The sequence below is a fragment of the Fistularia commersonii genome, chromosome 4, assembly GCF_037954325.1.
Source record: "Fistularia commersonii isolate RoL2024-O1a breed Wild chromosome 4, RoL_Fcom_v1.0, whole genome shotgun sequence".
NCBI lineage: Eukaryota > Metazoa > Chordata > Actinopteri > Syngnathiformes > Fistulariidae > Fistularia > Fistularia commersonii.
In genome coordinates this window covers 3,600,968-3,626,804 of record NC_141287.1, presented here as the reverse complement: position 1 = coordinate 3,626,804, position 25,837 = coordinate 3,600,968, and the positions used below count along the sequence as shown (strand labels likewise).

The 25,837-nt window shown below is 48.7% G+C and overlaps 4 protein-coding genes across 11 annotated transcripts; 1 reads left to right on the top strand and 3 right to left on the bottom strand.

Moving 5' to 3' along the window:
- Positions 1–290: 290 nt before the first annotated feature.
- Positions 291–9,715, bottom strand: gtf2e1 (general transcription factor IIE, polypeptide 1, alpha). Of its 8 annotated transcripts, none has more exons than XR_015106006.1 (7): positions 9,559–9,715; positions 8,744–9,101; positions 7,895–8,052; positions 5,746–5,941; positions 4,163–4,404; positions 913–1,881; positions 291–745 (listed from the first exon to the last, which is right to left on the bottom strand). XR_015106006.1 is itself a non-coding variant. In XM_086144740.1 (6 exons), exons 2-6 carry the CDS (start codon positions 9,031–9,033, stop codon positions 1,415–1,417), a joined length of 1,353 nt encoding a protein of 450 aa, XP_086000866.1. In that variant the 5' UTR covers positions 9,034–9,101; positions 9,544–9,715; the 3' UTR covers positions 865–1,414. The 8 variants fall into 8 exon arrangements, 6 of the variants coding, with proteins under 6 accessions (XP_086000866.1, XP_086000865.1, XP_086000870.1 ...); XR_015106007.1 differs by lacking the exon at positions 291–745 and adding an exon at positions 755–770; XM_086144740.1 differs by lacking the exon at positions 291–745 and having other exon boundaries at positions 865–1,881; positions 9,544–9,715.
- A 178-nt stretch (positions 9,716–9,893) lies between these two features.
- Positions 9,894–15,371, top strand: rabl3 (RAB, member of RAS oncogene family-like 3). Its single transcript, XM_086144738.1, has 8 exons — positions 9,894–9,971; positions 10,603–10,694; positions 12,436–12,565; positions 12,643–12,757; positions 13,065–13,215; positions 14,155–14,226; positions 14,446–14,484; positions 14,567–15,371. The coding sequence occupies exons 1-8, from the start codon at positions 9,926–9,928 to the stop codon at positions 14,621–14,623; spliced, it is 702 nt and encodes a 233-aa protein (XP_086000864.1). The 5' UTR covers positions 9,894–9,925; the 3' UTR covers positions 14,624–15,371.
- On the bottom strand, positions 14,818–17,668 carry LOC147234414 (granzyme B-like). Its single transcript, XM_086144737.1, has 5 exons — positions 17,487–17,668; positions 17,240–17,399; positions 16,990–17,128; positions 15,425–15,685; positions 14,818–15,304 (listed from the first exon to the last, which is right to left on the bottom strand). The coding sequence occupies exons 1-5, from the start codon at positions 17,539–17,541 to the stop codon at positions 15,137–15,139; spliced, it is 783 nt and encodes a 260-aa protein (XP_086000863.1). The 5' UTR covers positions 17,542–17,668; the 3' UTR covers positions 14,818–15,136.
- A 254-nt stretch (positions 17,669–17,922) lies between these two features.
- On the bottom strand, positions 17,923–23,459 carry LOC147234413 (UDP-glucuronosyltransferase-like). Its single transcript, XM_086144735.1, has 5 exons — positions 22,545–23,459; positions 20,697–20,828; positions 20,105–20,192; positions 19,797–20,016; positions 17,923–19,519 (listed from the first exon to the last, which is right to left on the bottom strand). The coding sequence occupies exons 1-5, from the start codon at positions 23,397–23,399 to the stop codon at positions 19,237–19,239; spliced, it is 1,578 nt and encodes a 525-aa protein (XP_086000861.1). The 5' UTR covers positions 23,400–23,459; the 3' UTR covers positions 17,923–19,236.
- Between the last annotated feature and the right edge of the window lie 2,378 nt (positions 23,460–25,837).

Genomic DNA, 25,837 nt, shown 5'->3' with positions numbered 1-25,837 from the left:
ATTTGCACCGAAATCCATTACAGCAGTGTTTTTTTTCCCCTAGACTCCGGGACGGAGGGCGTGATGTACTCACCACGTGATGTTCAGAACATGGGAGAAGATACCGGTTTATCCACAGGCCATCCTGAAATCCTCCAGCCAGCTTCTCCATGGTCTGAAGCTGTCCTGTCCTCTGGCGCCCCCTACTGGATAAACTAACCACTCCTGTTAAAGCCAATTATTTTCACTTTAATAATTCATAGCGTGTGTGTGTGTGTGTGTGTGGACAGATTCATGAAAGAGTAACGCGCAGATAATTATAATGATTCATTTATGGGGAGAAGCTGATTGATAATGGAGACGGAACGGCATCGCAGGGTAAAGTGCTTCCAGCTGCTTCCTGACAACACACGCTGTCTGTTTTATAACTTTCTACCGTTTCAACTATTACAAGCTTTCATTCTCACATCAAACGACTGGAAATCTAACAGGAAAGTGAGTCATTTGCAGATAATTTGCCCTTCGGTTCTTCGGGAGGTTTGCCGGCGTGACGCACGCAAGGAAAGGTGGAGAAGAAGAGCTGAAGATATGGAGGTTCCTCTTTGGGAGTGAGGAGAATGAAAGGAGTCCATCAGAGGGAGATGTTCTGAGGAGATTCGAGTAGAAGGATGCTGAGGAGCGAGAAGGTCTGGAGGAAGGTTCCGGATGGAGGGAGAGGCTGCAGGAAGGTGGTGGTTAGATGGAGGCAGGTGATTGGCTGAGAGCCCTAAAACAAGCGGTAGTAGTCATGACTTATCATCACCAAGTCGTGAAAATATGAGAAGCAGCTTCAGATCATAGCTGGTCACGTGACCCCGCCAGCAGAACACATAGATACCGTTTAAATTGTTTGTATATATTTTATTAGACAGTTGTGTTTTCAGTTATAGTCACCTCCCCTTTGCCGCCACCGCCAATCCAGCATGTGACCGTGAACCAGTATTAAACACCTCGCAGCGTGAAGAGAAGCACTTCAGCAGCAGCTTGTTTTGCTGCCGGCGTTCTGCCATTTCGGCCCGCTGCGATTGAATGCCTGTTCCCCGAAGCCGAGGGTGGACGCCAGATAGAAGAGCGGCCCTGGAAACTGCCGAGCTGAGCTGGAAAGTCACGCACGGGAACGATGGATGGCTTGGAGAGGACGGGCGTAAACTGACGACAGTAAAACAAATCAATTTGGCACTTTGAAAGCAGCTAGCCGGCTAGTTAGCGACTACCGGCGTCAGGAAACTGAGGGATGAATGGTGAAAGAGAACTTTTGGGCGTCGCTGTCAAAACCAGTTTAGCTTCTGGCCAGGGAAGCGCGTCCCATCCTCTCCTCGTACGCCGCCCCTTTCAGAAGAGCTGCGCCGATCACGGTGAGCTAACACCAGAAGTGTACCTTCGGAGTTCCGCGGGGCTAATAGTACATGTCCTGGAAGAGGTTTCGGCCCATTTCGATGTAGGCGTCCTTCTCCTGCGCCGACATCTGATTGACCAGCTCCGGTCTCTGGCTCACCTCCCCGTACGAGAACGGCCGTCCCCCGACCATCACCGTCGGTTCGTCCGCCACCTCCTCGAACTCGTCGTCGTCCTCCTCTTCCTCCATCAGCCGGTTCTGAGCGGCGGCGTGAGCGGGAGGAACCGCGGGGGAGTCGTCGTCCGACTCGCTGGTGTCGCTCTCCGAGTCGCTGGCGTTGGCCGAGGCGGACGCCGCCCCTCTGGCCGCCGCGCTCGACCCGCCGCCGCCGCCGCCTCCTCCGCTTCCCCCGCCGGCGCCGCGCTTCTCGTGGATCAGCAACGCACGCATCACCTCCTCGTTTTCGTCCGTCTGAGCCGCGCCGTGACGAGCCGCCGCATCCAGGACCCCCGTCGCAGTGTCTCCTCCTTCCAAAGAAAGAAAGAACTGGAACTATAGATAACTGTAAATCCTCCATTTTTCACGGTGTCCTCCAGCGAAGAACATCTACATCGGACAATGCTTCATAGAGCAGACATTCTCAATAGGTCTCCGCTTTGCTGGAGTGGGTTTCGTGGCGGATTAGCGCTGACAGTGAATGTTTGTAGGTGCTGAACCCCGTCGTTTTGCCAACCATAAGGCGCAGTATCAATGAGCGGGTCTATTTTCATCCATAAGGCGTAAAACATACGCTATACGAAGCCAAACAAAAGGGTTTAGCGCAGGGGTCGGCAACCCTCAACACCCAAAGAGCCATTTGGACCCGGTTTCCACGGAGAAGAAAACACTGGGAGCCGCAGTTTCTATTTGACGTCTAAAATAAAAAGTATCGCTGTATGTATTGCTTTTTCGTATTTTGCCTACCTGCGGGTGTACCGGCTTCCGCGAGTGTGACGTATATTTTGAGCGTCGAAAAATATAAAAATGTAATTTAATTCTAATATTTCAACAGTCTTCCAATTGAGATCTAAAATTAAAAAAAATAACTAACACAAATAAAATTCACTTCAACTAAATACGTATAATCTATTTTTCCAAGCCACTCGGAGCCTCAGTGTAAGGATGAAAGAGCCACCCGGAGCTGCAGGTTGCCGACCCCTGGTTTAGTACAACTTGATTTAATTCACTTTGTTTCACTGGGAAACTACTTGGCGCAGTACATCTGCTCGCTTCCTCCACTTCCGTACCATCGATTCATTCATATTCAATTCTTTATCAGCTGCTCTATTCTATCCCATCATCTACCATAGCCTTGAGTTTGAATTCCACTTTGTAAGCATGTCTCTAAACAGGTGCCCTTTTGGGGGTCCTCACACACATTTACAGTGATCCCTCGCTATAACGCGCTTTGCTTTTCACGGTTTCGCTACTTCCTGGATTTGCATGGTGCATTGTGTTCTGCATTCTGATTGGCTAAAAAGCCACTCCGCTTCTTCTCTACCTGTGCGTCAATAACGTTGCAGTTTAATATGTACACGTACGTAAAATAGCTTCACAAATTTACATGACGTACGTGCAAATTCTCTCACAATTTGGAGTTTCTCTAGAAGCCATCATGTTGACAAAACGCTCTGGAGCGACAAAAGCACCTGCGGCAGGAAGATGCTATCTATGGCAGATAAAGTTAAACTTCTGGACATGCTAAGGGAAGCTAAAAGCTATGCGGCTGGAGGTCGGCGTTACAGAATGAATGAATCTTCCCTTTGTTCCATAAAGAAGGAAGAAAACAACATCAGGACGACAGCAGCAAGAAGTTTGGCAGCAGCAATAAGGTGGCGGTGGGCGGAGCTAATCTCTGCAATTTGAAGCCTTCTGTTCACATTGATGATTAAAATGATTATTTGACAGTACAGAAGTTGTTGAAAAAAATGTTTCTAAAGTACAGTACTTTCATTGAGCCCGTAAAATGTTTTTTTTTTTTTTTTTACAATATATAATAGAGTATTTAATTGCATAGTAATTGTAAAAAAAAAAAAAAATAAAGGTTTCTCCTTCACCAATTTTGCCTATCACGGGTTCTTTTTGGAACGTAACCCCCGCGAAAAAACAAGGGTTTACTGTAAATGTGCGGTAATATTCTCTTGAAGGCCAGTACGTATCACTAGGAGGTAAGTGCACTGTGTATTGTTCTCTGATTGGTGTTTGGTTGCTAGCGGGCGCCTGAAGTTCGTGTGAGGTTGGAACAACGTTTTATTCCAGCACTACATAATTAGTTATGTAAGGTAAGGTCTGACGTTGCAACCCATATTTAACCGAAATGGACTTTAATAAGACGTCCCCGTGTCAGGTGGGAACAGTCTGACAATCAATCAAGCGGAGCAGCTGCGTCGCTTAGAAAAGTCGCACTAGAACATTTTGACTGATTTCTGAGCGCAGCATACCACAGAAAACTGGCCGGAAGTCAGTGAGCACAACAAGAATCCATACATAAGGTGATTACAAGGCACAAGGACAAATTTTGAGAAAATGTAAGGATTTAAAGTGTGCCTTGTAGCGCAAAAAATTCAGGACATTCAAGAAAACACAAAATGGAGTCTCGGGGGACGACCCTGACTCCAGAAAGGTAGGCTTACTGCAAAACAGCTATCCTCAAAATATAAAATGAAATGAAAACTTTGGAATTCAATCAATCGAAGCGGACACCGGGCCCGAGAATCATTTGTAACATACATATGAAATGTTAGCAGGGTGTAGGGAAGCTCCACTTACGGTCCTTGAGCAGGTCCGGCTCATTGTAAGCGCCCTGCACGGTGCTCTGGGTCAACCACACCGGCCTCTCCTTCGGGGCTTTGGCGTCGCCGCCGGCCGGGTTGTGCTGGTCGTCCTGCTCCTCCATGTTGATGACAACGTTCTGGGTGTAGAGATCGGCGTAGCTGGAGCCTTTGGTGGACCAGGCTTCCCGGTGCGGGCCGCCTGAGGCGTTTCCTGCGACTGCGGCGGCTCGTTCGCGGCTGGAAGACCAGGGAAACATTCGCTCAGATTCGGTTGTTGTTGTTTTTTTCTTGTTTGCTGTGTTACTCAGGCGCGGTAACAAAAGTTTGATTTTTTTTTTAAATCCCCAAACTAATTCTGGACCTTCGAAATGCCGAGTTCCAGACCAGCTCGGTTCAATCAATCTTACCAACCAATCTTATGCAGAAAACCTCACTTATTTTCACAGCACGCCTTCAGCCGCCATCACAATAGAGCACATCGACATTCAAAATACAATTACTGTTTACTTCCTTCTTCTACAGCTGTTCTCCCGACCGGGTGACGGCTCACTGATAAACAGGGAGTTAGTGAAGAGTCGCATCCATCTCTGTTAGCTTTGAATGATCATGTTACTACATCAAATGAGGAGCTGGAGGCAAATCTGCTAAGAGAAGGCAGGAGGGCCTGGATCTCATTGGACGTCGCCGCGCCCCGAGGACGTCGGGCGGTGTGGCGAAGGCGGCGCTCTGCACCGACGCATTCAACCGCTTCGTTCCTCAACAACTCTCTTCTCTCCATATCGCAGTGGATTTTATGATTTATGGAACAGCTCCATCAGAAGCAGTAACAGGAAAAAAAAAAAAAAAGTGTTGCCATAGCAACAGACAATATTTCACTCTGTAGGTGCGAAATGAAGCAGGCAAAAATGACTTCATTCTGGATGCGGGTACCTTTTGCCCGCTGATGCTTTTTCGGGGCAAGTATCTATTTTTAAAATCTGGCTTTATGCTTCTACTTTCCACTGCTGGGAAAGGTCAGCGACAGGAGGGTTCCAGCACTTCATGGACAAACAGTTACTGTCATGCACTTAGAGCTGCTGCTACACCAGACACGCAGGCGCTTCTCGGGTTTAGAAAAGGAAAATGGCAGCCAAAGCGAAGAGTAATATTGAAAGCGTGAAGACTCAGCAGAAATGTAAAATTATTGCATCATCAATGGCTTATCTTGGATGCTCATTTTGTCAGCTAAATTCAATTAGAAATGTGGTGACTAAAGACCTTAAAATACTTGATAACCTTAACTTTGACAATATTTTATTGTATTTCTTATTCTCCCCTCCTATTATCTATTATTGTTATGTTTTGCTTGAAACTCTGGCACAACAATTTCCTTCGGGATAAATAAAGTTGTTCTTATCTTAAAATTTGAAAAGCTACTTGGGAACAAGGAAAAGTTTAAGTATTGAAGCTACCGGTAAGTAACTATGAGCCTCGATGGTTACGACCCAAATCCATTGCAGCGACAAAAGCTAAAAACCCGAGTCTTCATTACGATCATGATTTCCTACAAAGCGCTTCTGACAAACTGGGTGCACAAACCTCTGTTTGAGGGCAGGGATCTCAGAGGGTTCGGGCTCAAGGAGGTCGTGGGACAAGTTCACATCTTCGGTCTCGCGTAGCAACGCGTAGATGGGTTCGATCTGCTCATTAAATCGCGCCACTGGAGTCCTGGCGTCGGGACAGACAGACTCGTCCTCCTCTACCTCCGTCTGACAGAAGGTGCAGCAGAACGTCCCTGTGGGCCGACGGTGAAACACACAGTGAATCCCCCGAGCAAAATGGGTCGCTGCTCACATTTCCCGGTCCGGGGGTGAGGATTTGAGGCATTGTTTTGTTTTTTTTCCCCAAAACCCTTACTCGCAAACTGGGACATTCTGTGCATGTGAACCGCAATGCGCTTGTTTTTCCACGGATTAAGCCACGATGAGTGATACAGCGGGGCAAAAAGATATTTTGTCAGCCACCGATTGTGCAAGTTCTCCCACTTGAAAACATGAGAGGCCTGTCATTTTCATGATAGGGACACTTCAACTGTGAGAGACAGAATGGGGGAGAAGAATACAGGAAATCCAATTGTAGGATTTTTAATGAATTCCTCTGTAAAGTAAGTATTTGTTCGCCTACAAACACGCCAAGATTTCTGGCTCTCACAGACCTGTAACTTCTTTTGTAAAAGGTGCCTTCGTTCTCCATACGTTACCCGTGTTAATGGCACCTGATCTAACTGGTTATCAGTATAAAAGACACCTGTCCACAACCACAAACAGTCACACTCCAAACTCCACGATGGCCAAGACCAAAGAGCTGTCAAAGGACACCAGAAACAAAATTGAAGACCTGCACCAGCTGGGAAGACTGAATCTGCAATAGGTAAGCTGCTTGGTGTGAAGAAACCAACTGTGGGAGCAATGATTAGAAAATGGAAGACATACAAGACCACTGATAATCTCCCTCCATCTGGAGCTCCACGCAAGATCTCACCCTGTGGAGTCAAAATGATCACAAGAATGCTGAGAAAAAATCCCAGAAGCATGCAGAGGACCTGGTGAATGACCTTCAGAGAGCTGGGACCAAAGTAAGAAAAGCTACCATCAGTAACACACAACACCAGACGTGTCCCAATGCCTAAGACAGTACATGTCCAGACCCGTCTGAAGTTTGCTGGAGAGCATCTGGATGATCCAGAAGAGGATTGGGAGGATGTACCAGAATAGAAGTTTTTGGTAAAAACTAAACTTGTCGTGTTTGGAGGACCAAGAATGCTGAGTTGCATCCAAATAACACCACACCTACTGTGAAGCACGGCGGTGGAAACACCATGCTTTGAGGGTGTTTATCTCCAAAGGGACCGGGACGACTGAACCGTGAAAAGGAAAGAATGAATGGGACCGTGTATCGTGAGACTTGGGGTGAAAATCTCCTTCCATCAGCAAAAGCAGTGAAGATGAAATGTGGCTGGTTCTTTCAGCATGACAATCATCCCAAACACACCCAGGCGACGAAGGAGTGGCTTCGGAAGAAGGATTACAAAGTCCTGGAGCGGCCAACTCTGTCTCCACGTCTCAACCCCATAGAAAAATCTTTGGAGGGAGTTGAACGTCCGTGTTGCCCAGCGACAGCCCCGAAACATCACGGCTCTAGAGGAGATCTGCATGGAGGAATGGACCAAAATACCAGCAACAGTGTGTGAAAACCCTGTGAAGACTTACAGAAACATTTGTTATATATATCCTTTGTTGGCAATGACGGAGGTCAAAGTATTGGGATGAACTTTCTGTTATTGACCAAATACCAAATACTTTTCCACCATAATTTGCAAATACATTTTTTAAAAATCAGACAATGTGATTTTCTGGATTTTTTTTTCCTCATTCTATCTCTCATGGTTGAAGTGTACCGATGATGAAAATAACTCATCTTTATAAGTGGGAGAACTTGCACAATTGGTGGAAGAAATCCTTTTTTGCCCCAATGAATGTATGGAATCTATTTGGTTTGACAAATGTACGTTACGAGAACAATACATTCAGTCAATTTGGCCAGAGCGTGATGTAAATGCCAATCTTAATATTTCGGTAATGACTCATTTTGAGGTGATGCTTTCCTCAGAGTGGTGATTGCCATTCAAATATTACTGCAGACCAGGAAGAAACGCTATGTCATCCAGCCAGAGTCTGAGAGGATCAACCTGTCATGGGGTCAAAGAGCTGGTTGGCCTCCAGGTCGGTGAAGGTGGAGAAGCAGCAGGGGCACCGGAAGGAGGCGCGATTTGTAGAGTCTCGCTCGTCGGTCTCGATTCGCCGCCGCATGTGATCCAACTTATACTTGACCACGTTGACCAAAACCCTGTGGGTCAGAGAAAGAGGCTTCAGAAGAAGGGAGACGAGTGACGTGCGAAGACAAGCTGCCTTTAGTCCGGCTGACAGGAGTAAGGAGGGACAGGATGAAGGGTGTCAGGTGTCCATCAAGTGAAAATTAAATAGCTACTGCTCGACACTGAATATTGGTTAAAAAGGGCTAGCAACGTTTCAAATTGCAGACTATGAAACCCATATTTTTGATCCATAATCTAAGCCATGTGAAAGAATCACATATCTTAGTTTCTGTTCTGTCCTAAGATCAATAAATTGGTGACCTTTCCACCCCTTCAGGCACCCATAAGATGCTTCCATCAGCATATCCACTCACATGCACGTCGTTCAAATCAACTGAGACAGATACAGACTGTGGTATAAATGTCTTCTGTCTTATCCACAATAACACACGGCTCGATGAAGACATCTCGCAAATGATGACAACCAATGTTCCCTCTAAGCTGTGCGCTTGTTTAATCGCGCACTGCTCCTGCGTTCTCCACACACAGCAAAGCTGACCTGTAAATAAACACATCATGTGTTTATTTTAGTTCAGCTTGGATTTTATTTCACGCCCTGCACAGATTTGATGCGTCTAAGCGCGCAGCTTAGAGGGAAGATTAATAATAACACATTTATATCGTTATCCTTAATGTACGAGTGTAAAACATTGCTATAATGACCTGTAATTGATGAAGTAATAGTTGTGTCTGGTTGTCTTGCCATCGGGAGCAGTCTCAACTCTCATTCGGCACTTGACAAACTTGTCCGCCTTCAGCGTGTTGAGAACTGAGCGCAACTGTTTGCGGTCAAACTTGAGCAGCTCCTGCATGTCCTCCTCCCGAACGCACGGGGTGCGGATCAGAACATCGAGGGCCAACGCATGCTCTACTCCGTAGAAACCCCTCACGATCTGCTTGGCCAGCCTTTTCAGGGCCACAGGAACACCGGTCAGCACCTCTGGCTCAATCATCTTCTGCTGTGGAGATGATGCAGAGCGCAGAGTGGGATAGTGCCAATGTTTTAGTCTGGATCACAGATCTGCAAGAGAAGACAAGTGAAACGACTACTTCATGGTAAAGTCTTAATATTTTTCAACATCATGACTGGGGCAGTTAATGTGAAAGGAAATACACATTGGTTGTGCAGAAAACAACTTGTGTGCACCTCTAAAATAAACCGTTACTGTTTAAATGCGATGGAAATAAGTGAATAGTGTTTACATGACAGACTACTTTTACTTCTTTACACACACACACACACACACACACACACACACACACACACACACACACACACACACACACACACACACACACACGGATTCTCACTTATTTAAAGCAAGGTATTTACTTTCGTTGCGTTGTTGTTTAATTAGCTGCGGGGTTTTCCCTTGAAGCTAAATGCTAGCTGCTAGCTAACACACCGCCACAGGGCTCGTTGATGGCACATTAGCGAGCAACTTCCAAGATGCTTGACTTACATGTTGATAACTAACCTGCTAACGCTTAAAAATCCACCAAGGCCCTCCTGCCGGCTCCGCGTTTACCTCTCGGGCTGGTATCCGAGGAACACAGACCCTCCGCCGGTTTAAAGTGGTCAGACAATCATGCAGTTTGTCGAAGGAGTCGTTCGCTCCGTGTCTTCGGCTAGCATTGAAGCTAGCACGCCTTATTAACCCATCTGACAAGGCAAGGCCCACCCAGCTCACCAAATACCCAATAGAAAACGATATCTTTCGATTGACAGAAAGCTCAACGAATTATTGTGGAGAAGGTGATGACCTCATTTTAATGAACCAATTACATTAAAGAAGTTGCAGTTGCGTAGCAATGTTTACTTCCGGGCCGGAAGCGACACTCGTAATGGCTTCTCTTGACAGAGTAAAAGTGCTAGTTTTAGGAGATTCTGGTAAGTTATTTCGTATTTTGGTTGCGTACTCTGGAGAAAAGGCACGTCAATTTCATTTGAAAAAACACATCCGTCTTCGGGGAAAGGTTTGGTCCTTTTTCAGAGATAAACTCGTGTGTTTTAAGAGTGGCACCAAGGAACTTAAGGTGTTTCGTCCAGTGAGATTAGAATAGAATAGAATAGAATAGAATAGAATAGAATAGAATACGTTTTTGTAAAGTGCAATCAAACAGGATGCATCTTCAGTCAATGCTTGTTTCATACTTGTTCACACCCACATACACACAGCTGTATCTTGCGAGCACTCACACACAGTTTAGATAAATAGATATAGTTAAAAACTATATGTATACACCATGAATTAAGTACAGAAGTGAGGGATGGTCGAACAATTGTCCAAATTCACAGTTTTACATAGAATTCTGCGCAATGGGGTGTCAGTATTGTTGCATCCTGTGTGTGATGTCAACTCAGGTGGGCATCTTTCTTCGTAATAAACATCATTATACATGTGTCTCACAGCAGTCATACTACGGTGTTACTGCAGGAGCTCGATTGTGAGGGAAATCAGAAATCCTGCCCGACCCGCTCACACGTGCATTGTAACCCAATCACCCATGTTGTCTCATAGGGGTGGGGAAATCCTCCCTGGTCCATCTGCTCTGTCAGAACCAGGTTTTAGGGAATCCATCGTGGACCGTCGGCTGCTCCGTAGATGTTCGGGTAAGAGGCTTGAGCCTTTTCTTCGTGTTTGTTCCAAGAACACTGACACCAACACTCCTGGCTGGTCATGCAAGGACTCATGTTCAAGATTACTTCAGTGTAAACTCTGAATGCAAGAAATCTTTCTTTAGAAAAACAACAATTAAACTATTGGTCCTGATGATATACCTGTGGAGGTGTGGAAGTGTCTAGGAGAGGCTGCGGTAGAGTGTCTGACTCAACTATTCAACAGGATCTTCAACAGTGAGAAGATGCTTGAAGAATGGAGATGAAGGGTGATGTTGCCTATTTTTAAGAATAAAGGGGATGTGCAGAATTGTGGCAACTATAGAGGGATACAGTTGATGAGCCATACAATGAAGTTATGGAAAAGAGTAGTGGAAACTAGACTGAGAGCAGAAGTCAGCATTTGTGAACAGCGGTATGGCTCCATGCCTAGAAAGAGTACTACAGATGCAGTATTTGCGTTGAGAATGCTAATAGAGAAGCACAGAGGGAGCTGCATCGTGTTTTTGTAGACGTAGAAAAAGCATATGACAGGGTGACAAGAGAGGAGCTCTTGTATGGTATGAGGAAGTCTGGAGTGGCAGAGAAGTATGTTAAACTGGTGCAGGACATGTATGCTTGCTGTGAGACAGTGGTACGGTGTGCTGTAGGGGTAACAGAGAAGTTCAAGGTGGAAGTGGGACTCCATCAGAGATCAGTTCTGAGCCCCTTCTTGTTTGGAATGGTGATGGACAGGCTGACAGATGAGGTGAGACAGGAACCCCCATGGACCATGATGTTTGCGGATGACATTGTGATCTGTAGTGAGAGCAGAAACTGGTTGAGGAAAATCTAGAGGTGGAGGTATGCTCTGGAAAGGAGAGGAATGAAAGTTAGTCGCAGCAAGACAGCGGATATGTGTGTGAATGAGAGGAACCTGAGTGGAACGGTGAGGCTACAAGGAGTGGAGATCAGGAGGTTGGAGGATTTCAGGTACTTGGGGTCAGCAGTCCAGAGCGGAGGAGAGTGTGGAAAAGAGGTGAAGAGACGGGTCCAAGCAGGTTGGAATGGGTGGAGAAAAGTGTCAGGGGTACAAAGAGATAGAAGAACATCAGCCAGAATAAGGAAAGGTGGACAAGACAGTGGTGAGACCAGTGATGATGTGTGGACTAGAAACTGTTCCAATGACCAAAAGACAGCAGGCAGAACTAGAGGTTGCAGAGATGAAGATGTTGAGGTCCTCTTTGGGAGTGACCAGGATGGAGAGGATCAGGAATGAGTCTATCAGAGGAACAACACATGTTAGATGTTCCGGAGAGAAGGTCAGAGAAGCCAGACTGAGATGGTTGGGTCATGGACAGAGGAGGGATAGAGAATATATTGGGAGACGGATGCTGGAATTGGAGCTGCCAGGCAAGAGGTCTGGAGGAAGACCAAAGAGAAGATTTATGGACGTCGTGAGAGAAGATATGAAGGTAGTTGGTGTGAGAGAGGAGGATCCAGAGAATAGGGTTAGATGGAGAAAGTGGACTCGCTGTGGTGACACCTGAAGGGAAAAGCCGAAAGGAGAAGAAGAAGATGTTGTAGCAAATATAAAAGTGAATTTGACAAATATTGACCAGGACGTGGATGATGGAGAACCTTCACTGACACAGAGGGACACTGTGATCATTTGAAATGCTAACGTGAAATCAATAATTCACCCGAGCCGGTGACGAAGATAACTAAGGGGTTTGAAATAATCTTCCAACTGAAGGTTCAAGACTACAAGGAAGGAACCCCGGAGGAGAAGACCTACTACATTGAGCTGTGGGACGTTGGAGGCTCGGTCGGCAGCGCCAGCAGTATCAAAAGCACCAGAGCCGTCTTTTACAACTCAGTGAATGGTAGAGTTTATCCAAGACTAATAAAGAAAAGAGAAGGATGGGCAGGTTCCACGTTAACGTGGGCTCCTTTCTTTCAGGCATTATATTGGTGCACGATATGACCAACAAGAAATCCTCCCAGAATCTGTACCGCTGGTCGCTGGAGGCTCTGAACAAGGACTCCTCACCCACCGGGGTCATCGTCTCCAACGGGTGAGGGGAAAGGGAAAGGAAAATAACTTGTATTTGTCGAGTAGAATCATTTTCAATTCCTTTTGTGGTGTTCTTCTTTTCTGCTGCTCTTCTTCTTGCACATTTTGGGGGTAAAGTCTTGTTCTCATACCCCTCTTTTGGGTGCCTGATTTGCACTCTACTCTCAGTATGTTGTAATTTTTCAGAGGGAGGGGTGGAACAGGGAAAAAATGTACTGAAATAGAGAAAAGCAAGTTGTTCAATGTCAAAAACGATCGGGTAGCTTTCGACACAGCGGAGAGTGAGTCCCCCCGCCCTGCGTCCACAGGGATTATGACCGAGAACAGTTTGCCGAGAACCCGGTGCCGTTGTTGCTCATCGGTACCAAGTTTGACCAGATCCCGGAAAACAAACGCAATGAGGTTCTGGCCCGGACGGCCTTCCTCTCCGAGGACTTCAACGCCGAAGAGATAAATCTGGTAGGTTCACGATTCCGTCCTGATATAATGTGATTTAAAGCCTACCTTATTCCCGATTCTCTTACAGTCTCCTTGTCCCTTTCGTTTCATTATCAAAGTCCTTTACAGATATCGGGGATTTTTTTAAAAGTGACCGCATTTACCCGTGGCGGTAAAAACAACGAAATGAATTCTCTGAAGAAAAGCTGATTTGCAAATTAGCTGCATGGTCGCTAGCTGGATGCAGTTCTCCAAGGGACGTCTGGGGACAAAGAGAAATAAAAACATCAGCTGCGGTGACGCCTTGTATACACAACACTGTCGAACCTGAACAGCCATGAACAGCCTCATAGAAAATGCAGAATACGTTTGTTGTCTTCTCGTTTAATATCATGTCACTGCGGGATCACTGGGATCCCTCGGTGTTGCACTTCTTTAAAATAAACCGAATTAAGGTTGTCAGAAAATCACCTAAAAATAGGTTGAATGAGTTTTGGAGTTGCTAAAAACAGATGGTACAAACTGTGGACGTGAGGAAACCATGGTGACCGAGTTTTCTATGGAAGAGCTGGTTTATCAAACAGCTCATGGAAAATGGTTTGTCTTCGTTTACTATTTACTTTGGAATTTAAGAAAAGAGATTTAACTTCACCGCTTGAAAATCAAAAATCCTACTGCAGCTTCATGACGTAGCAAGAACCATGAGATGTTCCTCCACAGACAGAGAAGCTCCTCTCGGGTCCCGTCCACGTTTGTCCCACCTGACGGCTTGTTGTTGAAAATATCAGTGGAAAGCACGGCAATGTGTGTGAAGGTATGGGGGCGGCAGATGGCAGCCCCCACCACACACACACACACACACACACACACACACACACACACACACACACACACACATCCTCCAGCCCAAACCGCCACCCGCCCACACATTGTTTCTGATGCGTGCTGTTGCCTGCACAGGACTGCACAAACCCCAGGTACCTCGCTGCAGGCACGTCCAATGCGGTGAAGCTCAGCAGGTTCTTTGACAAGGTGAGAATCAATAACCTGACCTACTTTTCGTGTGTGTGTGTGTGTGTGTGTGTGTGTGTGTGTGTGTGTGATGGCGCGTTGCCTCTTTGATCTGGTCGATGGGAGACAATGTGTTCCTGCATGCCCTTCCGTTGGTGCAGTTTGTAGCACAGAGGCAAGCGTTAGCCGCCGTGTCACTATTAAAAATGGAAATTTTCATAACGATCTTTTTCTTCTCAGGTCATTGAGAAGAGATACTTCACCAGAGATCCAAGTCAGGTGAGACCCCTCTCTTTGTGTTGCAGTTGTTTTTCTGGGCTTTTTCTTGACGTCACCTCCGTCTTGTGTTTTGCTCCCCCAGATGACGGCCTTCACCGACAGGAAGCGCTTCAACTTTAAAAGTTTGCACTACGACTGACATGTCATGCACGGCTGCGGGAGGAGTTTCCTCCATCGCACCTCCACCCGCGGCCCTCAGACCCTCAGGCCTCGCCGCTCCTGCAGCTAATATCACCCCCACCTTCTTCAGGTCCATCTTCAGCTTCACACACCAATGAATGGGCGTCCGTTCATGTTCGCTGACCTGCTTCACATGCTAATTATTGTCAGACAGAAATGTTTAGGGTTTTATTGAAACAAAAATGTCATTGCTAGTTTAGGCAAAGCGAGTCTAAAGTCTAGGAGAGGCTCGGGTATTGATGAGAAATCAATTGGTCAAATCTGCAGCCAGTGGGACGACATCAAGATCAACCTTTTTTTTTTTTTTTGTTTTGTTTTTTAAACACAAAAACTGCAATCGCTGATTTTATTGTCACGGAAAGCTCGGATCCATCATTTCAAATGCTGAAAATAAGCAGCCTTTTGGTTTCTGTTTCTAATTGAAAGCGCTTTCTAAAAGCTTTCTGGCCGGAGGGTGTTCAGCAGAGGGGCATCAAGGCTTGTCCTCCGCCTTCTTCATGGTGGACTCGATCCAGGGGAGAAAGTAGGAGATTTTGCTGAAGGTGTGGGGGTACATGGGGTCGCTGCAGTCCTCTTTGCTGGTGTAGATCACCAAACCCAGAGGTAGGCCTTTGCAAATGATGGGTCCGCCAGAGTCGCCCTGGGAACACAGAAACCACTCTGCTGCTGGTCATGTTTTTTCCAGAAGTAAAATAGACTTTCTCTAAGCCTGTGCATTGTTTTATTCCTGAACTTCCTTATCTGGCGTGCGACTCCTCACCTGGCAAACCCCTGCTCCCTGCTCCTTGGGCATGGAACAGATCATTTGCTCTTGATGGAAATAATTCAGCCATTTGCACTTGCAGACATCGGAAGGCTCGATCTTCTCTAGAGTTTCCCTCAGCACTGTGGATAACTTTTCATTGTGTGCGATCTGACCCCAACCAGTCACACTGCACCAGCCTTCGAAGGAGCTCTTCTGCTTTTTGTTTGGTAGATTGATGACTTTCACTGCCTTGGTAATGGTGGCCTTTTTCTCTAACTGCAAAAACCAAAAGAACCGGTGTTACTCTAGTGTTTCCCCGCAGGCTTCAGTGCTGTGGCAGCTTCTTCAGGGGGGAAAGTTAGTTATTTGCCGTGGTCGAGGAAGAAGATGGAAACCGTTCGTCCCAAAGCCTGATCGATAGTCTTCTATCTCTTGGTACCCCTGACACTTTTCTCCACCCATTCCAACCTGCTTGGACCCGTCTCTTCACCTCTTTTCCACACTCTCCTACGCTCTGGACTGTTGACCCCAAGTACCTGAAATCCTCCAACCTCCTGATCTCCACTCCTTGTAGCCTCACCGTTCCACTCAGGTTCCTCTCATTCACACACATATATTCTGTCTTGCTGCGACTAACCTTCATTCCTCTCCTTTCCAGAGCATACCTCCACCTCTCTAGATGTTCCTCTACCTGTTCTCTGCTCTCACTACAGATCACAATGTCATCTGCAAACATCATGGTCCATGGAGGTTCCTGTCTAACCTCATCTGTCAGCCTGTCCATCACCACTGCGAACAAGAAGGGGCTCAGAGCTTGAAGATGTAGTCTACCTGCGTGCTCCTACCTCTGCTCTTATAGGTTACCCCATGTTCCCGTTTTTTCTGGAAAAAGGTGTTCACTACAGCCATTTCTACCACCATCTGTCCCTCTGGATACCAAATCTGCCCATCACTTCTTCATCCCCTCTATTGCCTTCACCAACATGTCCATTGAAGTCTGCACCAATGACCACTCTCTCATTTCTGGGAATATTCTGTATCACTTCATCCAACTCATTCCAGAACTTCTCCTCAAACTCACATCCCGCCACCAACAACATTGAGCATCACACCTTCAGTTTCCAGTTTCAGACTCATAAGTCTGACATTCTTTTCACCTCTAAGACGTTCCTCACAAACTCCTCCTTCAAGATAACTCCTCCTCCACTTCTCTTCTTGTCAGTACCATAATAGTACAACTTAAAGCTGCTCCTGAGCTTCTAGCCTTACTACCTTTCCACCTGGTCTCCTGGACACACAGTATCTCCACCTTCCTTCTCTGCATCATGTCCACCAACTCTCTACCTTTTCCTGTCATCGTCCCAACATTCAAAGTCCCTACTCTCAGTCCCAGAGCTCGAGCAAGAAAACGCCTTCCAAACCCAACCTCCTGTCCCACCGCCTGCGGAGAAGAAACAGTGGTTGCTTGATGACTCAGGCCGTCGCCGCTCTCAGGGCAAAAGGCCGCGACCCCACTTGCAGATGGTAGTTTTTCACTATCGCGCGGTGACGTGACCCGAAAGTGAACCCGCCAACTTTACCTTGAGCAGCATGATGTCATTGATGAATGCGTCAGATGAAGCAAAGCGGGGATGTGGATAGGAGGCGGCGACGCCGATGCGTTGCTGAGTCTTCTCTTCCCTCTTGATATTGTGTGCCCCGAGCACCACCATCAGCTTCCTGACAAACACCACCGTCATCTTTAATTCCTTCAATTTCAATATTTGTGGACTCCATGGCAAAATGAGACGTGAATGATTTTGGGTGAAACCACGAGGTTATCGGTCTTACTCTGAGCTGGACCTTTGGCAGTGCGCCACCGTGAGTACGAAGTTGTTTCGGATGAGAATCCCACCACAAACGTGCTCCCCTCCAGCCTGCAGCGACACCATGTAGGGTCTGGAATGAGGCTTCGAAATTTGGCCGTGGACGATGCCGCTCCTCTCCGCCCCTGGAGCCGAACCAACACACCAAGGTGGAGATTAGAAAGAAACCGTACCACCGCCGGAGGATTTCAGGACGGTATCCGAGTACTTACCGGCCAGGTGAAAGAGGGTCTGCAGGACCAGGATGCCGCACCACACACTCTCCATGGCTGCCGTACGCTCTGAGTCCTGACTCTCAAAGCAGACCCGCGATTCAGAATGGAAACTTTGTGAGCAGATGGAGAGCTTTCTCTTTCTTGACGCCCACCACAGACTTCAGCGGAAGCCGTTGGCCAACCGTCTGAGGTGACATGTGACCCCCCCCCCCCCCCCGAGAACGCCGAGGTATCTGAGCTGGAAACTTCATCTTCATCACACGTTAAAAGTTAACGTTTGTCGGAACGTCGTCTTTGAGTCGTCCTGGTAACAAAAAAACAACCCTGCCATTTTAGCCATGATGTGACGCTAGAAGAATCCGATGGCGCCCTTTCGGGTGGTATTTTCTAAAAACCCCACCTGACTGTAGAAAAGCAGATACAAAGACCTGTGCATGTGTGATTATTTATTTTGACACCAAAACGCTCCTCCTAGGATTCCTACACCTCAACATTCAAGTTAAGATTGGAAACGACGGAGAGCGGAAGCTCCTCGGAGGTTTCAGGTATGCTTTCCTTGTCAGGGACCGGCAGGAAGACGAGGCCACCAGGGGGAAAAGGAGGAAACAAAGAGCAGGTGGTTGAACCACTGGAGGAGCTTGATCGTCTGGTTGGACGATGCTTCCCGTCCTGGAGGCTCTGGAAGCTCCAGAAGGCAGGTGGTCTCCTCAAACCACAGAGGAGCTTCAGGTAGGACAAGACCACCGTTGTTGGGTCAACAGTTTTTTTTCCCTGTTCATGAGTTAGAAGATTGATTTTTTAATCTGAGCTTGAATCAATATATCACCGTGCCAATGTGGCGGCGGGTCTTCAGCCAACGCCCTTTGAGAAGATTGTAAGAGTTGATCAGAAACTCTGTGGTTCCACCGATCGTCTGAGGAACTTGATGATTTGCCGGATGGAGGTGAAGTTTAACAAACAATTTAGGTGGAGAAAGGTGTGCAAGAAGGATTGGATCGGAGCATCAGCCAGAATGGAAGGGAAGGTGGAGGTGAGAGCAGCCATGGCGTCTGCTTTGGAGACACTGAGGAGACCGGAAGCAGCAGAGATGTTGAGAACATCTGGGTGGAAGGAAGCTGAGGTTGGAAGAGGTCCAGAGGTAAATCGGAGAGGGAGTTTATGGATGGAGGGGAAGAGGACAGAAGGTTAGCTGAGAGGGTTAGATGGAGGCAGATGATTGGCTGTGGAGACCTCAACCAATCAGTGGGCAGCCCAGAGCAGAAGAAGCAGCACATCGAAAAAGTGGCTCTGAAGAAAATTCACCCACCAGCAAGCATTCAGCCATTATCTCCTCCTTTTCTAGTTGCTAAGAACAGATGGTACAAACATTGGGCAGGAAACCATGGTTCTCCCTCTGGAGGTCCTCTGTGAAAGCCCACATCAGACAGATCTTCACCTCTGAGTCAATGATTTCCAAACAGAAGACAGATCAACCCTTCATCTGGACCAAAAGCTCCCACTTGGCAAAGCGTGCAGCGATTGTCGATGATCCCTCATCTTAGATGCTCACACTATAATATCATAAACACCTTCTTCTTCTGGTTGTGTAAATAAAGTCAGTTGTGTCGCAGTCATGGTCACATGTGTTGTTGTGCACCTACATGTTCCTCCTAGAACGTCCAACTGTGGGTTCAGGTATCATCTAGCTGTTCCTCAGACACTTGTTCTTGTTCGTGGAGCTGCATCGGGGCGACAGTGTCGGGTCACATCACTCGAGTTTACTCTTTGCGGTCCTCGTGGTGCAACACTTGCGAGCGCAGAGCATGCAGCACTTCAGAGTCAACCACAGCGTTGTGAAGACCACGAGGAACAGGAAGCCGATGACATCGAGACTTTGGTACTGAAACCAGTTCATGTTGTGAGCGGCGGCCTGGAGGTGCGACGCCCCCCCGTGTCGCATGACAAACTCGGTCCAAAAAACAGCCAGGTCCAGAGGCTCCACGGGCCGGTCCAGGTGGATCTGGGACAGCTTCTTCATGTTCTCCGCGTAACTGGGGAGAGGTTGATGTACCCAACATCATGTTGTGCATCTCTGTGTGTGTTTCTATATGCATTTCTATGCTGACGATGGATTGATAGTTTCAGAAAACGGACAGCTGAGGGGTTCGCTATGCTAGCACACACAATCGGAGGAGATGGCTTCTATTGACAGAAGGTCAGATGACCCCACCACCATCAGATGACATCCACCTCCTCTCTTTCTCCTGCTCCTTCCACCCCATCCATCATTGCAATTCAAAATAAACATTTTTTCCAACGTTGTCCTACCTCTTCTGGTGTATCACTTTATTCAGTGCCATCAGCAGTGCTTCGGCGGTCACGTCGTGGATGCTGAGCTTCTCCGCGACGCCGCGGAGCTCCATGCGTTGAGCGTTCTCCTCTTGGTCCCCGAATAACGGGAACACCAGCATGGGAACGGCGTTGCAGATGCTCTCGTAGATGCCGTGGCTTCCGCCGTGGGTGATGAAGACCCTGGCTTTGGGGTGGGCTGTGGAGAACGGAGACCACAAGAGGTAAGAGGCGGGGACAAGCTGGTGGACCCGGTGGTGAGCATGAAGCTCGACGAGGGGACGCACCTAGGAGATCATTCTGAGGAAGCCATTTCATAAGACGGACGTTCTTGGGCACGTTGTCGAGGGCCACACTTGTGTATCTCCACAGAACCTGAGAGATATAGAACTAAAGATTCTCAGAGAAAGCATTGATTTAAGTCGATAAATGGTGCGTTTGCCTTCACTGAAGACACACCACGGAAAATCACAATTAGGCTACATGTCGGATCCAAACCCTGCACTTGTTGCTGCTGTAGTTAACTTACTTACTGTACTTACTTACTGTACACGCAGACTGTACTTTGCAGTACTCTGACCACTTTACTCTTTACTTAGCGACATCATACTTTGTATTGTAGTATTGTGTATCGTAGTATTGTGTATCGTAGTATTGTGTGTACGTGCTGTTGTCCAGTGCTCATTTACCTTCACAACCTTTGATTTTATATTTTATATTTCCTGACTTAATGTCGTCTACTTCTTCATCTTCTTCTCCCATCAGGGGTCTCCACAGCCTCTCCTAACCCTCTCCTCTCCACCAACTACCTTCCTGAATCCATGACGCATCCATGAACAAGATCTCAGATCATCTGACTGACTCGGACGTGACTTTTACCCTCTGCGGAATCTGCCGAAACACCTCCATGAACAGCTGGGCCTTCTCCTTGGGCATGGTGGACACCATGGTGCCCATGGTAAAGACGATGAAGCCGTCGTCTCCAGAACCGTCCACAAATTCCTGCAAGTCCTGGAGAAACAGAGCAGAAGAGGATTTATTGATGGCCCCTGGTCCAGGAGACAAACACTGATGGGACCTTTAAGCTTCTCTGCAGGTGAGAAGATACCAGAACGACCCCACACCTGTGGGACCCTGCCGAAAGGTCCATAGAGCATATTAAACAGAGTCGCAAAGACCTTCAGAGGTCCCAGCAGGCTTTGGATCATGCCGGATGCAGTTTTGCTCCTCACAGCCAGAAGGTCTCCGGTTGGATTCCCACAGAGTTCCTTCCTGTGTGGAGTCTCCATGTTCTCCCCGTGTCTGCGTGGGGTTCCTCAGGGTTCCTCACGCAGTCCAAACACATGCAGGAGGTTCATTGGAGACCGCTGAAGGACAGGGTGAATGTCTGTCTCCATGAGGCCCTGTGATGGATCCAGGGGGAACACCGCCTCTCCGCTGGTCTGTTGGAGCTGGAGAACCTCCAGGGTGAAGACGAGGAAAAAGGGGGGAAACCAAGTCCAGTTGCCCCCATGAGGATCTGAGAACCCCTGAGCAGGACCTGGAGGCCAGAGAACCTTCACAGAGCCCTGCAGGGACCTGAATTTGGAGCCTCCTCTGAAACCCAGGAGAGCAATGGGTGGAGGAAAAGCAGGATTATGGTTTTGTAGAACAACCTTCAGGCTGGAGGAGACCTGGTCTGGCAGATCTGGACCAAAACATTAGCTTACTCCTGTTTAAAGGTCACCGGTGTGAAATCCTCTGTTTTCCAAACCCGGCAAACCTGTTCTTTCACAACGTTTGAGCTGCGGCTCGAGGCTCGTCCTGATAAAGGCCTCGCCGTTGCGATGGCATCTCAGATCCTTCATCTTCTGACGTGGTCTCCTGCCAGCCCGGGTGCTTCGTGCTGTGCAGGGCACATAATCTGAATTCCACGACTCAACCCAGATAGCTCAGTCTGAGACGCTTTTCTCAGCGGGGAATCATCTTCATCACCTTCACCCACACTGGAGGCAGCTGAGTGCTTCAAGCGAGGTGCTTCAGAAGACCTTCTGGAGCAACCTACGGGTTCAGCGGCCCGCAGGCCTGCAGAGAAGACCACCAACAGAGTGAAGTTCCCATTCCGGCCACCGGAGGACACCAGCGCCTCGTCTTATATTCTCCCCCTTTCTTCTCCTTCTCCAGGAGACCTGAGGTGACTTTTTACTCGAGGTCATTTACGCAGCTGCATGAAGACGGCGACGGCGGGCGGGTGAGTTCTGGAGCCACAGGAGGAACCCGCAGATGTTCAGGGGAACAACAAGAAGAGGAAAATAAAAACCTCTCCTCCGCTGGCTTGCCGTCAGCCCTCATCAGGGACGGATCTGATGGTCGGGTGGATTTTGTCTGTGTGTGTGTGTGTGTGTGTGTGTGTGTGTGTGTGTGTGTGTGTGAGTGGTGAGCAAGGGGTTAACTTTCCATCCTCCCTTCCCCTCTTGGCTTCACCGTAAACATTCCCTCGCCTCGCTTTGCTTTCCATCCCTGTGTTTTGACTGAGCGACTGGAAAGAGCGCCAAGACGGCTCGGGTGTCAGCGCGCCGACTCCGGCGGCGTCTCCCATTGGCGGGCTCCTCCAACCTTCTGGACCACGAGGAGAAGAACCCTCGACGGTCAGACGGGCGAGGGCTCGGTCGGCGTTTCGCTCCGATTAGAAGTACCGCGGTCCGAACGCGGCGGAGGTGGCGGAGGCTCGTCGGACGGCGTACTCACCGCGGGCAAAGGCGCCGGCGTCTCACAGGTGACGCCGCCGATGAAGAACATGTTGGGCATGACGGGTTTGGGCCACTCCAGGGCGAAGTCGTACCTGAGGAGCCAGACGGCCCCCTGGCTCAGGACGTCCCCGTAGGTCAAGTCGTCGCCGAGGTAGCGTCCGACCAGCTCGTCGAAGCGAGCGTAGATGTAGCGGCAGATGACGGACTCCACCGCCGCCATCAGCGCGTTCTTCAGCCGTTGCCCGAAGTTCATGACGTGGGTGTTCCCGGAGTTGGACACGGGAACGTAGGAGAGAGGCGACGGGCAGCGGACGGCTTTCACCTCCAAGCCGCAGGGAAGCCCGCGCAGGAAATAAACGGCCGGGACGGCGAGGAGGCGGGACAGGACGGGGCCGCAAGGGATGAACGGGTCCGTCAGCAGAAGGTCAAACCCGGCGGCCTCCAGCTGAGACATGGCGGGCCGGTCGTCGAACAAACCCCGGCAGCCCCTCACGTGGAGGGAGGTGAAGTTCACCAGGCGCTCCAGGTTGACCAGAAGGTCGGTAAAAGCGGCCGGTTTGAGGAAAACCCCGGAGCTGAGCTGCGACAGCGTCCCGTCCATCTCCTCCTTGGAGAACGGCACCCGGTAGAACCGCGTGCGGAAGCCGTCCGAGCTCCGCAGCAACAAGCTGTGCTCCGGCACCAGCACCAGGATCTCGTGTCCCCTGTGGATCAGCTCCTTCACCAGGATCTTCATGCTGAGCCAGTGGCTCCCGTCCATGGGGACGACCAGCACCTTCCCCGCCGGCGCCGGCCCCACGCAGCACAGCCAAGCCAGCAGCCCGAGCGCCGGACGCCACCCTGCGCCGCTCATAGTGGCGCCTCCGCTCTGCAGGCTGCGCCGCTGAGCCGGCCTTTAAATTGAAGCTCTGGGCGGGTGCGTTTGAGTGTGCGCGCGCACGTGCGCGCACACGTGCCTGCCGAGGGAAACCGCGATGGTTATCGGGTCATCTATTTCGCAACCTCCCGCGCAGAGTTAATTATTGTCTCAGGAAGACAGAGCGGCGGCGCAGGATGTTTAATGATTTAGGGAAACGTCTTCCAAAGTTCGTTCCCCCCCCTTCGGCGACCTCTGACCCCGGAACCAGATGTTAACCCCCGAAGCGCTATCAAGTTTCCCCGCCGTCGCCTCGCACGCCATCCAACCCAGACGTCCGTTTTAAAACAGAGGGTTGCGTGTGAAGCTTGCGTGAGGAGGAAACCGACACCCTCCCTCGGGAGGTCATGATAACAACCAAACAATTCTTGGAATTCGCTCCCGATGCCGTTTCTGCCGGCTTTACCGCCGGCGACGCTTCCCCTCCACGCCGTGCGGGAGCCAGGAATGCCGCAAAGGATGACGCATAACAGAGGGGTTTCGGGGATGTCGTGCGACGGCGGGGGAAACTTTCCGGAAGGTGAACGGAGTCTTTCCGTGATCCTTGGATAAACGGAGCCCGCCGGCCGCTGGACACGAAGCCCTTTATGTTACGTTAGCGTAGCGCCCGCGGTGTAATAGCAGCTTTTTGCAGCACGGTGGCGCCAAAGCCACAGAAATATCCAGAAAGGGACGCTTTGGTTTGATTTTATTGTTTCATAAATGTTTAACGAGTGTCGGAAAAGCGGCCCGACAAAATAAGACAGATAATCCAACGTCCGTTTGGAGAGGTTTTAAAATCTTAGCAGCCGGTTTTAGGCCGCGGGCTAAAAGTCACTTCCATAAAAGTCATTCAAATGTTTCCTTCATGAGCAGCAGGGCGGGAGAAACACACTGCCGATGAAACACAGCGGAAAAAGTGTGTTTGATGGAAACGAACCCGGACGCGATCGGATACCAAGGTGCCGACGGAAACCCCGCGCTTTCTTAATTATCCAATGCGAAATAATTTCATCGCTTTCGTCACTTCACCTTAAATCTACTGAGAAACCTTTCCGATCAAAACTGTCCAAACACCGATTGGTTGGTTGTCGCTTTTATGACGGTGATACAAATTCATTCATTCATTCATTCATTCATTCATTCACTGAGGGTTGCAGGGCCGCAGCCTATCCCTGCTGTGATTGGACGAGAGGCGGGGTCACCCCGGACCGACCAATCAGAGAGACCGATGTACATTCACCCACACACACACTCTGCTGCCTCTGGAGGGCAGGACGGCACCGTACCTGTGTGTCATAACACTGTGTATTATAGTACTTTGTATTGGTGTCATAAAGTACTGTGTACCACAACTCTGTGATATTATAGTACTTTGTATTGTGTCGTAAAGTACTGTGTACCACAACACTATGAATTAAAGTACTTTGTATTGGAGTCATAGAGTACTGTATGGTATAGTATACTATAGTAGACTAGTATAGTATTGTAGTACTGTGTAGTGTAGTGCCGTGTACTATAGCATTGTGTTAAAAAGTATAGTACACTATAGTACAATGGAATATAGTATTGCAGTATTATAGTACTGTGTACTGCAATATTGTGTATTAAGGTGTCGTGCACAAAACTTTGATCGGTGTAGGTATGATAGTGTTGTGGTATGATAGCAGCGTGTGTGTGATAGTGTGTGTGTGATAGTGTGTGTGATAGCAGTGTGTGTGTGTGATAGTGTGTGTGATATTGTGTGTTATAGCAGTGTGTGTGTGTGTGATAGTGTGTGTGATAGTGTGTGTGATAGCAGTGTGTGTGTGTGATAGTGTGTGTGATATTGTGTGTTATAGCAGTGTGTGTGTGATAGTGTGTGTGATATTGTGTGTTATAGCAGTGTGTGTGTGTGTTAAGCAGTGTGTGTGTGATAGTGTGTGTGTGATAGTGTGTGTGAGAGTGTGTGTTATAGCAGTGTGTGTGTGTGATAGTGTGTGTGATAGTGTGTGTTAAGCAGTGTGTGTGTGATAGCGTGTATGATAGTGTGTATTATAGCAGTGTGTGATGTTGTGTGTATTCCTTCTTTTTGTCCAGAGGTTTTTTACTGGAGTCAAACTCGTGTGTGTGTGTGTGTGTGTGTGTGTGTGTGTGTGTGTGACGGACCACGTGATGGTGCTAAAGCCCCACGGAGGGGTCCGGGTCCGGGTCCGGGTCTGCCCCCCCTCCCCCATCACTCGACCTTTTGCCCTCGGTCCATGAGGCGTACTCCGTGCGTGCAAGTACGCGTGCACGGCCAGCCGCGCCTCCCGGAATCAAACCCCGCGCGCCCCCGCCGCCTTGCGTCGTGCACGCGTCTCACGCGCTCCGGCACACCCGGGAGCGCGCTTCACAGCCGCGTCCGAACACCGCGC